Raw genomic sequence first — 14,552 nt, forward strand, 5'->3', positions numbered from 1 at the left:
CCTCTCACGTCTGCAAATGGTACAAAATGCTGCAGCTCGCCTCTTGACAGGGACATGCAAACGGGAACATATTTTGCCAGTGCTGGCTTCTCTTCACTGGGTCCTGGTTCATTTCAGGATTGATTTTAAAATCGCGATGCTCGCCTAAAAATCATTAAATGGATTAGGTCCGACCTATCTTTTAGATCTCATCCAACCTCACGTTCCATCAAGGCCACTCAGGTCTGCTGACCATATGTTGTTGGTTGTTCCCAGGGCTAGGTTGAAGCATAGGGGGGACCGTGCTTTTGCCGTTGCAGCCCCAAGGCTCTGGAATAGCCTTCCTCTGCATGTTAGGCAGGCTCCTACTTTGACTCTTTTTAAATAGAGGCTTAAGACTTATTATTACTCGCTGGCCTTTAATTCAGCCTGAGATCATCTTTTTATGTGTTTTATGTTTTAATGTTCAAATTGTTGATTTCCTTGTGTGTGTTTTTGTTTCTATATATTTTACTGTACAGCACTTTGGCCAATGACCGTTGTTTTAAATGTGCTTTATATATAAAATAAACTTGAAACTTGAAGGATGTCTGTTTTGTTCACCTCTCATTTAAATATTTTTTTTAACACTATTTGGTTAGGTTAAGGTTAAAGTTTTAGGTTAGGGATGCACATTTTACTCATTAAAACATCCATCTAATATTCACCTTAAAAACCTTGTCTGATTACATCTTTTCGATTTTGGTGTCCTCGCTGGACATTTCAATGGGAAACTGCTGCCAATCATGTAATGGAGCACGTAATTTTGGTTTGCAAGAATGTTGCCATTGTCACATACATTTCATGAAATCAGGCTGTCTAAAAACCACTCAGAACACCTTAGCAACTTCATAGCAATGTGCAACTTCATAGCATCATGACAATGACAATGCATGTGCAAACAACACTCACATTTCATTAAGAAAATTAAAATCTAGTTCAATCTTATTTTAGTATTTCTGGAGATATTAAACAAATATTAAAATTAACATAATTCTCTCAACATCCTTTTCAAAGTACTTCCAAGTACACAGGATCTCTTAAGGTCAAAAGACCTTAAGTAAGCCTGTGGTTGAGGACATGCCTGGCCTGATGGGGCCAGAGCGTCTCTGACTGTTGTTTGCCTCTCTTCCAGGATGAATAAACATGGAAAAGATCTGATATTTGCATCCAGGAAGTATGAGGTAAACAATGGCCCAGGGTCATAAATATACGCAAATGGTCTTCTAGTTCGTGTCTTAGCAACTAAGTCATCCTTCTCTCCATTCGTTTGGGAGTGCATGGAAAAACATTCTTTCAGTGCTCATTTGGCATTAGGGAGAGAAACCAAGCATACACGTGTGTGTTCTTACTTAATTGGCTAAATGAGAAGCATTTTTTTGGTTTGGTATTTTTCATGTTGTCAAAAAGTTTGGTGTAGCCTGATCTTTTATTTAATGGCATAAGGTCTGGTCTAGATTGCAACATACTTCAGCCAGCTTTTGCCATTTTATTGTTCAATATGCAGGGCCATACAGGGGTTTTCCTGGGTCAGAAATGGTCTTTGCTGGTGGCTGACATAGACAGTCATCACATACAGTGTTGTGAAAAAGTGTTTGCCCCTTCCTGATTTCTTATTTTTTTGCATGTTTGTCACACTTAAATGTTTCAGATCATCAAACAAGTTTAAATATTAGTCAAAGATAACACAAGTAAACACAAAATGCAGTTTTTAAATGAAGGTTGTTATTATTAAGGGAAAACAAAATCCAAACCTACATGGCCCTGTGTGAAAAAGTGTTTGCCCCACCTGTTAAAACATAACTTAACTGTGGTTTATCACACCTGAGTTCAATTTCTCTAGCCACACCCAGGCCTGATTACTGCCACACCTGTTCTCAATCAAGAAATCACTTAAATAGGACCTGCCTGACAAAGTGAAGTAGACCAAAAGATCTTCAAAAGCTAGACATCATGCCGAGATCCAAAGAAATTCAGGAACAAATGAGAAAGAAAGTAATTGAGATCTATCAGTCTGGAAAAGGTTATAAAGCCATTTCTAAAGCTTTGGGACTCCAGAGAACCACAGTGAGAGCCATTATCCACAAATGGCGAAAACATGGAACAGTGGTGAACCTTCCCAGGAGTGGCCGGCCGACCAAAATTACCCCAAGAGCGCAGCGACGATTCATCCAAGAGGTCACAAAAGACCCCACAACAACATCCAAAGAACTGCAGGCCTCACTTGCCTCAGTTAAGGTCAGTGTTCATGACTCCACCATAAGAAAGAGACTGGGCAAAAATGGCCTGCATGGCAGAGTTCCAAGACGAAAACCACTGCTGAGCAAAAAGAACATTAAGGCTCGTCTCATTTTTGCCAGAAAACCTCTTGATGATCCCCAAGACTTTTGGGAAAATACTCTGTGGACTGACGACACAAAAGTTGAACTTTTTGGAAGGTGTGTGTCCCATTACATCTGGCGTAAAAGTAACACTGCATTTCAGAAAAAGAACATCATACCAACAGTAAAATATGGTGGTGGTAGTGTGATGGTCTGGGGCTGTTTTGTTGCTTCAGGACCTGGAAGACTTGCTGTGATAAATGGAACCATGAATTCTGCTGACTACCAAAAAATCCTGAAGGAGAATGTCCGGCCATCTGTTCGTGACCTCAAGCTGAAGCGAACTTGGGTTCTGCAGCAGGACAATGATCCAAAACACACCAGCAAGTTCACCTCTGAATGGCTGAAGAAAAACAAAATGAAGACTTTGGAGTGGCCTAGTCAAAGTCCTGACCTGAATCCTATTGAGATGCTGTGGCATGACCTTAAAAAGGCAGTTCATGCTCGAAAACCCTCCAATGTGGCTGAATTACAACAATTCTGCAAAGATGAGTGGGCCAAAATTCCTCCACAGCGCTGTAAATGACTCATTGCAAGTTATCGTAAACGCTTGATTGCAGTTGTTGCTGCTAAGGGTGGCCCAACCAGTTATTAGGTTTAGGGGGCAATCACTTTTTCACACAGGGCCATGTAGGTTTGGATTTTGTTTTCCCTTAATAATAACAACCTTCATTTAAAAACTGCATTTTGTGTTTACTTCTGTTATCTTTGACTAATATTTAAACTTGTTTGATGATCTGAAACATTTAAGTGTGACAAACATGCAAAAAAAATAAGAAATCAGGAAGGAGGCAAACACTTTTTCACACCACTATATGTGATTTATTTTTATTTATTTATTTATTTATTTATTGGACTTCAATGTACTGTGGGAAATCAAACTAGCACCTTTTTCTGTATGGCTAGTTATAACATTAATGAGTAAACCACTTTACTGAATTGGGACTGTGCTTTCTATGGTGAAAATGTTTGTTTCCTACTCCATTGCAGTTATTGTTTTTACTTTTATCAGAGTCCTAATGATTTGGGAATCATTTTTATTCTAGGAATATCTGCAGCCAAACCAGGCCAGTGTGTTTCCTAATCTCAAACATCATCAGAACAGGAAATGTATTAAAATATTACACATGAATTTGTTCATATTTTATAAAGGTCCAGACTTTTATTTTACATTGTACTTGCCTTTATGTGTACCATAGATCTTTAATTGTTTAACAGTTGCATTTGTAATGCCATAATTCAGGAAAGACAATGGATTGCTCCTCATTATAGTGGCTAGTTAGGTAGTTAGTCTTTCTTAAAAAATAAATAAACTGCTTATTTGTATGAAAAAATAATAGCCTAAACACATTTAAAAATGTAACTTTTTTTAATACAACTGTCACAGTTGAAGTGAAAAATTATGTCAAAATTTACTGTGAAAAATGTTAGTAAGCGTGTGATGTGTAGATGTTAAAAGTCTTCTAACTGATGCTGGTGTAGGGCAGATGTTTTCTTTTTCCCTCATCTGTGCAGTTCAGAATGTCAGTGCCTTCTAGGCATTTAAAATGATTGAACTGCCCCATAGCTCTTTGAAATATAAAATTATCATGCAGAATTCAGATGGGTCACAGAAGTTGTGTCATCTGCACCACGATATCAAGGGATCAGTTTAATCGAGCATGTGATCCGCTTTGCGCTATCCTGTCACTGGAGCTCACATATCGAGGGATGCTTTGTTGACACGTGCACCTGCGTGTTCCAGAGATGCAGTATGATACAGCAGTGTGCATAATTTGTGTGAGTGATTCTCGGTGAATCCCGAAACCAGTCTTCAATCACCCCACACACACATGCGCATTCCACATAAGAAGCGTATTTAGCGCTTATAAAGCATGAAAGCAAGATGAGTATGATAAAGTTTGCTTAGGCGGCCGCTGAAAAATTTTAAATGGAGGAAACACCCTGCCATAGCTACTTTATATGGCCCTTGACATCAGTACTACTGGAGTTGTTGTCTTGTGTTGACACTTAAACAAATCTCTGTTTATGAATTGCTTTGCACTGAGTTCCAGGGGAGAAAGTCAAATCAGCCCTGTTGGAATGCTGGCTGAGTTTGACCCACAGCTGGGTGTGTTATACAAACATTTTCATCATGATATTAAAATACATTTTGTTAACCATTTCAAATTTCTGTTTTGCTGCATTTCTTTCTTATCGATTAGTCTTGTATTGTATTACAGGGAGCCCAGAGCTCTGATTTTATGAGCCTCACTGGGCAAATGATGAGTGGGACTACTGCTAAAATATAAACTAAAAAACTCTTTGTAATCTTATAATAGATTTCATTTCTCTTGCAATGATACATTAAATGAAAGATAGCCATGAACCTGTCCCCTCTGTTTTATTTTGAGATGGTTATGTAGGGCTTTACTGGTTGTTTAAATCAGTGTTACTATCAGAAATAATTGGTAATTATTTCTTTAGTTATTAATTAATATTTAAATTAATTAATTGAATCTAACTCATTAAAACCTCATATGGGGCTCCAGTAAATGTAGTGTGCTACGTTTAGGAGCGGGTTTGGTTATCAGCAATAATTAATAATTATCAAAGATAATTATTAATTATTAAAATCAATAGAACATTGATGAGAATCAATGTTAGCTTTTTCTAATCCTTTAAATCAACAATTATCAAAGATAATCGTTAATTGTTAACATCGATGAAACATTAATTAAAATTAACACTAGCTTATGAATTAAAATTCAACAATCATCAAAGTTAATTATCAATTATCAAAAATCAACAGAATATTAATAAGGATTAATTTTGACGGGGCACCACCCTGGAATCAGGGACTAATAACCAGATAGTATAACAGTCTCAATATTAGATTGTTTTCTTAGGAAAATCAACATCTAAAGAATATCGATTTTCGGAAAAAAAAACAATGAATGAAGGCTTGAATCTGAGCACTGACATCCCGTCAGCATGATACAGGTGTATGTTAAACAAACCAAAACACTTCTCTGTGTAATATAACAAAGTTTATTTATGCAGTAATATCAATTAATAATTAATACAATGCAGTCAATAAACTTCCAACTTCCAACTACAAACTAAACAGTGATATGATTAGATATGGAAACTAAAATAATCCTATAACACATAATGTGTGTGTGTGAGAGTGTGTGTGTGTGTAAGGAGGGACGCGCACAAAATGGCGGACGTGAATCTCGTGGAGAGTATGTCACGCGAGACTTCCGGCCAGGGAATATGGCCGTGAATGTGGGTCAAGAGAAACCAGTCAATGGTAGCTTAGGGACAAAGCTGAGCTTTATCACGAAGCTATCTACTAGCCAAAAATGTGTGCCAGAATGTTTGTGAGGGGTCGCGCGTGTGTGTGTGTGTGTGTGGTTAGTATGAGAGAGAGAGAGAGAGAGAGAGAATTAAGTGATGGCCCCAAAGCCGATATCGCGATCGTGGGAGAGAAAGCATCTGTTAGTTTATCACTCCGAGACGCGTTGGACGGCTCGTAAACTGTCCCGCGGTCTTTGATTCTTATATGGAAAAACTTGCCGGTCTCACCTGCGATGGTGGAAATGCACAACAGCCCAATGTGGTTGGACTACAATACAGCAAATCAAATTCGTGATAATTAATACCCTGAATATTAATAATGAGCGGACATGGCGGTCCGTAAACTGTACAAGCAATAACCTTGATACACAAGAATAACACACTATAATATTCTATCTCTGCCCAGACATAAACCTCTTACTTGAATCGCATGAGGATGCAGAATGTGTGTTCATCCGTCCTTTAACTCAGACTCAGTTCCTCGAGGCTCGGGTGATGATGGGAGGCCGTTTCCTCGCTCTGTCAGCGGGCGGTACGGCTGCTGATTCTCGGCAGGCTGGCGGAGAAATCAGCAACGTCGACTTGATTGAAGATGGAAGAGAAATCTTTTATCTCTTCACTTCTGCAGGTAAACGGATGAAGATGCGGATTGCTTGGTGGTCTCCTTCGGATCCGTTAGAGTGTTCGGTGGAACACAGAGTAATCTCAACTCGTCCAGCGAGATGGAGATTGTATGGCCACAGTTTCAAGTCGGACATTACTTCCTTGTGTCACGAGGCTGCACCTGAGAGCAGCGATGAGCTGCGTTTACACAGGGCGAGCAAAGTTGCTGGAAGCAAATCCTGGAAGCATTTCAGAGGTATTTCTACTCCTGATGATGTCATGGTTGAGGGACGTTCTGTTGTGTGCCTCATCCAATAGGAGTTGAGAGTTCGATCCTTTAGTGAGCAAGGCTTCATGGGATTTATAGTCTGTTTTGGACTCCCTTTGTTTGATTTTAGTGCGGTTTTTATCAGTAATATTTATGACTTATGTGGGGGCCTGAGTTAGGTTTTATGACTGTGTTAGGCCTGCCTTTGTCTTCTATCTGAATTCATGAGGCCCAACATTCCCCCCTTTGGTCTGAAGAGTTGGTTGTTGTCCAGCATCTTTAGAGCAACTGAAGGGCCGAACAGTTCTTGTCGGTTCACAGTAACCTGTGGGTTACGCCATCCATGTATTCCTGATAGGAAAGAAAACGGTTGCACAGTCCATACAGTTCATTAGAGTTCATAGAGGCTTTATCATCTGGACAGAGATTGATGCACATCTGGGCATAGAACTTCTAGCTAAATCTAAACTACATTCATCACACATAAACATTTCAAGTTATTGGAAGACACAGCATTAACTGTAACACAATCCTTTGTTGTTCTTTGGTCATAACACAAAATCAAAGTAGAACCTGACATTGGTTACTAGGAACAATATGTTAGAGGAAAGGAGGGTTAAAGGTTAAAAGGCTTATCCTTGGAAATGATTGGGGTTAACCTGTGGGATGGGCTCAGACTGGTGTGTAAAACGCGGCTGTATGAGAAGTGAGTCCAGTCTGGCCTGTAGGTGTTGAATGTACCTGTACATGGTGTGGGCAATAATTGCGATGAGCCAACCACTAAGGAGGAGCCAGAGGCCAACCAAACTGATAGGGTGTTCTTGGTTAGATAACAATCTGCTTATGTGACTAGGAAAAATAGTGGTCAAGCCAGTCGGTTTGAGATTGATCTTTAATTTCATCCCTTCAGCCTGAAGCTGCTGTTGAAGGGTGTCATCAATGGTGAGGTTGTGACCTCTAAATGCGTCCATAATCTCAGTTTCTGCGTCATGTTTGTTGACGTTGAGATGATGGAGGACAATATCATCAATGTGCACGGTGGCTCCTTGGGGAACCATTAAGAACACCGTTTGGTTAGGTAGTGTCAGTTTAATGGCTGTATCATGGTGGTTGTATGACATTGGGACTTCGGTAGCTGGTGTGTTAATGAGCCAGCGATTGCCTGCTCGCTCTACCCTTGTCTCTGTTCCTTCATCTTTGATGGGCATGCTACCTTGACACTTGTTCAGGGAGGTAGTTAGTCACCTCTCTAACAAAGGGGTTGCATTTGGACAAACCCAATGAATGTCCTTTGTCTTGGTACACATGTTTAGGTTAGGGATAAGGTAGAGCGAGGGGTCCTCATCATGGTAGGCGAGTGTTGGTGGTGTTTTGAGGTGAATGTGTGCATTACCTCTCTGAAAACCAACATTAAATATGGATTTAAATACTAGTCTGTATATATTCTGCCTTTCTATGATGGTAGACTGAGGATAAATCCTATTTTGAGGTTCTGAGGATTTACATGGATTGGAATTTCAATGCCAAAACTATATGCACAGTTTCAAATTGGACGTTACTTCCTTGTGCCACAAGGCTGCACTTGAGAGCAGCGATGAGCTGCATCTACACACGGCGAGCAAAGTTGCTGGAAGCAAATCCTGGAAGCATCTCAGAGGTATTTCTACTCCTGATGACGTCATGGTTGAGGGACGTTCTGTTGTGTGCCTCATCCAATAGGAGTTGAGAGTTCGATCCTTTAGTGAGCAAGGCTTCATGGGATTTATAGTCTGTTTTGGACTCCCTTTGTTTGATTTTAGTGCGGTTTTTATCAGTAAAATTTATGACTTATGTGGGGGCCTGAGTTAGGTTTTATGACTGTGTTAGGCCTGCCTTTGTCTTCTATCTGAATTCATGAGGCCCAACATTCCCCCCTTTGGTCTGAAGAGTTGGTTGTTGTCCAGCATCTTTAGAGCAACTGAAGGGCTGAACAGTTCTTGTCGGTTCACAGTAACCTGTGGGTTACGCCATCCATGTATTCCTGATAGGAAAGAAAACGGTTGCACAGTCCATACAGTTCATTAGAGTTCATAGAGGCTTTATCATCTGGACAGAGATTGATGCACATCTGGGCATAGAACTTCTAGCTAAATCTAAACTACATTCATCACACATAAACATTTCAAGTTATTGGAAGACACAGCATTAACTGTAACACAATCCTTTGTTGTTCTTTGGTCATAACACAAAATCAAAGTAGAACCTGACATTGGTTACTAGGAACAATATGTTAGAGGAAAGGAGGGTTAAAGGTTAAAAGGCTTATCCTTGGAAATGATTGGGGTTAACCTGTGGGATGGGCTCAGACTGGTGTGTAAAACGCGGCTGTATGAGAAGTGAGTCCAGTCTGGCCTGTAGGTGTTGAATGTACCTGTACATGGTGTGGGCAATAATTGCGATGAGCCAACCACTAAGGAGGAGCCAGAGGCCAACCAAACTGATAGGGTGTTCTTGGTTAGATAACAATCTGCTTATGTGACTAGGAAAAATAGTGGTCAAGCCAGTCGGTTTGAGATTGATCTTTAATTTCATCCCTTCAGCCTGAAGCTGCTGTTGAAGGGTGTCATCAATGGTGAGGTTGTGACCTCTAAATGCGTCCATAATCTCAGTTTCTGCGTCATGTTTGTTGACGTTGAGATGATGGAGGACAATATCATCAATGTGCACGGTGGCTCCTTGGGGAACCATTAAGAACACCGTTTGGTTAGGTAGTGTCAGTTTAATGGCTGTATCATGGTGGTTGTATGACATTGGGACTTCGGTAGCTGGTGTGTTAATGAGCCAGCGATTGCCTGCTCGCTCTACCCTTGTCTCTGTTCCTTCATCTTTGATGGGCATGCTACCTTGACACTTGTTCAGGGAGGTAGTTAGTCACCTCTCTAACAAAGGGGTTGCATTTGGACAAACCCAATGAATGTCCTTTGTCTTGGTACACATGTTTAGGTTAGGGATAAGGTAGAGCGAGGGGTCCTCATCATGGTAGGCGAGTGTTGGTGGTGTTTTGAGGTGAATGTGTGCATTACCTCTCTGAAAACCAACATTAAATATGGATTTAAATACTAGTCTGTATATATTCTGCCTTTCTATGATGGTAGACTGAGGATAAATCCTATTTTGAGGTTCTGAGGATTTACATGGATTGGAATTTCAATGCCAAAACTATATGCACAGTTTCAAATTGGACGTTACTTCCTTGTGCCACAAGGCTGCACTTGAGAGCAGCGATGAGCTGCATCTACACACGGCGAGCAAAGTTGCTGGAAGCAAATCCTGGAAGCATCTCAGAGGTATTTCTACTCCTGATGACGTCATGGTTGAGGGACGTTCTGTTGTGTGCCTCATCCAATAGGAGTTGAGAGTTCGATCCTTTAGTGAGCAAGGCTTCATGGGATTTATAGTCTGTTTTGGACTCCCTTTGTTTGATTTTAGTGCGGTTTTTATCAGTAAAATTTATGACTTATGTGGGGGCCTGAGTTAGGTTTTATGACTGTGTTAGGCCTGCCTTTGTCTTCTATCTGAATTCATGAGGCCCAACATTCCCCCCTTTGGTCTGAAGAGTTGGTTGTTGTCCAGCATCTTTAGAGCAACTGAAGGGCTGAACAGTTCTTGTCGGTTCACAGTAACCTGTGGGTTACGCCATCCATGTATTCCTGATAGGAAAGAAAACGGTTGCACAGTCCATACAGTTCATTAGAGTTCATAGAGGCTTTATCATCTGGACAGAGATTGATGCACATCTGGGCATAGAACTTCTAGCTAAATCTAAACTACATTCATCACACATAAACATTTCAAGTTATTGGAAGACACAGCATTAACTGTAACACAATCCTTTGTTGTTCTTTGGTCATAACACAAAATCAAAGTAGAACCTGACATTGGTTACTAGGAACAATATGTTAGAGGAAAGGAGGGTTAAAGGTTAAAAGGCTTATCCTTGGAAATGATTGGGGTTAACCTGTGGGATGGGCTCAGACTGGTGTGTAAAACGCGGCTGTATGAGAAGTGAGTCCAGTCTGGCCTGTAGGTGTTGAATGTACCTGTACATGGTGTGGGCAATAATTGCGATGAGCCAACCACTAAGGAGGAGCCAGAGGCCAACCAAACTGATAGGGTGTTCTTGGTTAGATAACAATCTGCTTATGTGACTAGGAAAAATAGTGGTCAAGCCAGTCGGTTTGAGATTGATCTTTAATTTCATCCCTTCAGCCTGAAGCTGCTGTTGAAGGGTGTCATCAATGGTGAGGTTGTGACCTCTAAATGCGTCCATAATCTCAGTTTCTGCGTCATGTTTGTTGACGTTGAGATGATGGAGGACAATATCATCAATGTGCACGGTGGCTCCTTGGGGAACCATTAAGAACACCGTTTGGTTAGGTAGTGTCAGTTTAATGGCTGTATCATGGTGGTTGTATGACATTGGGACTTCGGTAGCTGGTGTGTTAATGAGCCAGCGATTGCCTGCTCGCTCTACCCTTGTCTCTGTTCCTTCATCTTTGATGGGCATGCTACCTTGACACTTGTTCAGGGAGGTAGTTAGTCACCTCTCTAACAAAGGGGTTGCATTTGGACAAACCCAATGAATGTCCTTTGTCTTGGTACACATGTTTAGGTTAGGGATAAGGTAGAGCGAGGGGTCCTCATCATGGTAGGCGAGTGTTGGTGGTGTTTTGAGGTGAATGTGTGCATTACCTCTCTGAAAACCAACATTAAATATGGATTTAAATACTAGTCTGTATATATTCTGCCTTTCTATGATGGTAGACTGAGGATAAATCCTATTTTGAGGTTCTGAGGATTTACATGGATTGGAATTTCAATGCCAAAACTATATGCACAGTTTCAAATTGGACGTTACTTCCTTGTGCCACAAGGCTGCACTTGAGAGCAGCGATGAGCTGCATCTACACACGGCGAGCAAAGTTGCTGGAAGCAAATCCTGGAAGCATTTCAGAGGTATTTCTACTCCTGATGATGTCATGGTTGAGGTGCGTTCTGTCGTGTGCCTCATCCAATAGGAGTTGAGAGTTTGATCCTTTAGTGAGCAAGGCTTCATGGGATTTGTAGTCTGTTTTTGACTCCCTTTGTTTGATTTTGGTGTGGTTTTTATCAGTAAGATTTATGACTTATGTGGGGGCCTGAGTTAGGTTTTATGACTGTGTTAGGTCTGCCTTTGTCTTCTATCTGAATACATGAGGCCCAACAGTTCCCAGGGTCAGTTCATCTCCTTCCTTTCACATCACCCAATCATTTTGCATTGTCTGCTTATTGGAATATATAAGTAACCACCTGCACATATACATATAATAGAGTTAATTAATGGTTATCTGTAACCCATTGTGTCCTTCCTTATCAGAGGATTTGGAAGGCCAATGATAGAAACTACCAGATGCATATATGCTTTATCCTGCTGAGTTGGAGATGGATAGTTTGGATGGTAAAGGATTAAGTCAAGTCAAGTTATTTTTATTTGTATAGCGCTTTTCACAACAAATAACATTTCAAAATGAAAATGAAGCTGACATTTCTTAGCCATCATTGTGCGGTTTGATAAAAATGTGATTGTAGATTGTGCCATATATATATATATATATATATATATATACTGAATCAGAAGTTTACATACACTTCGGTTGAATTCATTAAAACAAATTTTTTAACCACTCAACAGATTTCATATTAGCACTTTTAATGATATGCCTAATGCCTGAAGGTACCACGTTCATCTGTACAAACAATAGTACGCAAGTATAAACACCATGCCATCATACTGCATTCTATCTCCTAGAGATGAACGTAGTTTGGTGTGAAAAGTGCAAATCATCTCCCAGAACAGCAAAGGACCTTGTGCTGGAGGAAACAGGTAGACAAGTATATATATCCACAATAAAAGAGTCCTATATCAACATAACCTGAAAGGCTGCTCAGCAAAGAAGAAGCCACTGCTTTAAAACCACCCTAAAAAAGCCAGACTAAAGTTTGTAAGTGCACATGGAGACAAAGATCTTACTTTTTGGAGAAATGTCCTCTGGCCTGATGAAACAAAAATGTATCTGTTTGGCCATAATGACCATCGTTATGTTTGGAGGAAAAAGGGTGAGGCTTACAAGCCGAAGAACACCATCCCAACCGTGAAGCATGGGGGTGGCAGCATCATGTTGTGGGGGTGCTTTGCTGCTGGAGGGACTTGTGCACTTAACAAAATAGATGGCATCATGAGGAAGGAAAATTATGTAGATATATTGAAGCAACATCTCAAGACATCAGCCTGGAAGATAAAGCTCGGTCGAAAATGGGTCTTCCAAATAGACAATGACCCCAAGCATACCTCCAAAGTTGTGGCAAAATGGCTTAAGGACAACAAAGTCAAGGTATTGGAGTGGCCATCACAAAGCCCTGACGTCAGTCCGATAGAAAATGTGTGGGCAGAACTGAAAAAGCATGTGCGAGCAAGGAAGCCTACAAACTTGACTCAGTTACACCAGTTCTGTCTGGAGGAATGGGCCAAAATTCCAGCAACTTATAGTGAGAAGCTTGTGGAAGGCTACCCAAAATGTTTGACCAAAGTTAAACAATTTAAAGGCAATGCTACCAAATACTAACAAAGTGTATGTACACTTCTGACCCACATAGGAATGTGATGAAATAAATAAAAGCTGAAATAAATAATTCTCTCTACTAATATTCTGACATTTCACATTCTTAAAATAAAGTAGTGATCCTAACTGACCTAAGACAGGGAATGTTTTTTACGATTAAATGTCAGGAATTGTGAAAAACTGAGTTTAAATGTATTTGGCTAAGGTGTATGTAAACTTCTGACTTCAACTTGCGTGTATATATATATATATATATATATATATATATATATATATATATATATATATATATATTAGTATTAGTTATTAGCCAATATTAGTTATTTATGTCTAGCACAAGTCATAGTTTAAATTAGTAAACCAAGTAAATGTTAGGTGCCAATGTTTAAACAAAATGATTTTGTATGAACTGTAAGATTAATAACTAAGTGTCTTTGAAGTCCATACTGAATTAACTGCAGAAGTGCACACAGATGCATTGTGCTTTGTTGTTTTTGCTGATAAAGGCTTTAGCTGGCAATTAATTGTTTGTTTATGTATTGACAATGTGAGTGTAGTCCATCCTTTGACCAAGGTGACGCAGGCAGAGATCAGTGTGAGGTACATCGCAGTTCGACTGGAAACTTGTGGCAGTTCATTTCGGTGAAGTCCATCCTAAGTCCAAGGTTCAGGCAGTGGCCAGTGAAATATCCCATGTCTTACGGTTGGAGTTGGCTGCAGTTCATCCTCCATGAAGTCCATCTTAGTACACTAAATTGATGTCTGGCTGGCACATTCTGCAGTTAGTCATCATCACTCAGTGACACATAGCAGTGGGAGTCGGACATAAGGCAGGACCTGAGCTGGGTCTGGCAGGCTCTGGTAAGCTTAGGATATGTATCCCGATATTGAGACAGGGAAACAAATAGAAACTTTTTAGCGTAGAGGCCATTCACTTTAAAGCAAATTTATAAAATATATGAGAAGTTTTTCTGGTTCTGGCAGACCTGACAAATGCAGCATAACTATGAGTTGATGGATAAATTAAGTGTATGCCTGGCTGAATAGATGAGACTTTAGTATAGACTTAAACTGAGAGAGTATGTCTGATTCCCGAACAATGCTAGGAAGACTTTTATGAGACAAAAAGGAAAAGGATCTCCCTCATTTTGTGGATTTTTATATTCTTGGTATTATTAACAGGCCAGAATTTTGTGATCGTAGTGAAAGTGATGGAATATAGTGTGATAGAAGGTCACTTAAGTACAGTCCCTTTCAAAGCTTTGTAAGTAACTGTGGCAGGGCGGAGGGCGGGGCGGGGCG

At 40.2% G+C, this 14,552-nt stretch overlaps 1 protein-coding gene across 1 annotated transcript in view; it reads right to left on the reverse strand.

Annotated features, from left to right (window-relative positions):
* The window catches only part of LOC127454702 (potassium channel subfamily K member 16-like), a 117,136-nt gene extending 103,145 nt beyond the window's left edge, over positions 1 to 13,991 (reverse strand). Inside the window, exon 1 of the mRNA XM_051722070.1 lies at positions 13,953 to 13,991. Within this exon, the coding sequence (XP_051578030.1) occupies positions 13,953 to 13,991 (39 nt within the window). The remainder of the gene's footprint in view (positions 1 to 13,952) is intronic.
* Between the last annotated feature and the right edge of the window lie 561 nt (positions 13,992 to 14,552).

The sequence above is a fragment of the Myxocyprinus asiaticus genome, chromosome 17 (genome assembly GCF_019703515.2).
Source record: "Myxocyprinus asiaticus isolate MX2 ecotype Aquarium Trade chromosome 17, UBuf_Myxa_2, whole genome shotgun sequence".
In the NCBI taxonomy this organism is placed as follows: Eukaryota; Metazoa; Chordata; class Actinopteri; order Cypriniformes; family Catostomidae; genus Myxocyprinus; species Myxocyprinus asiaticus.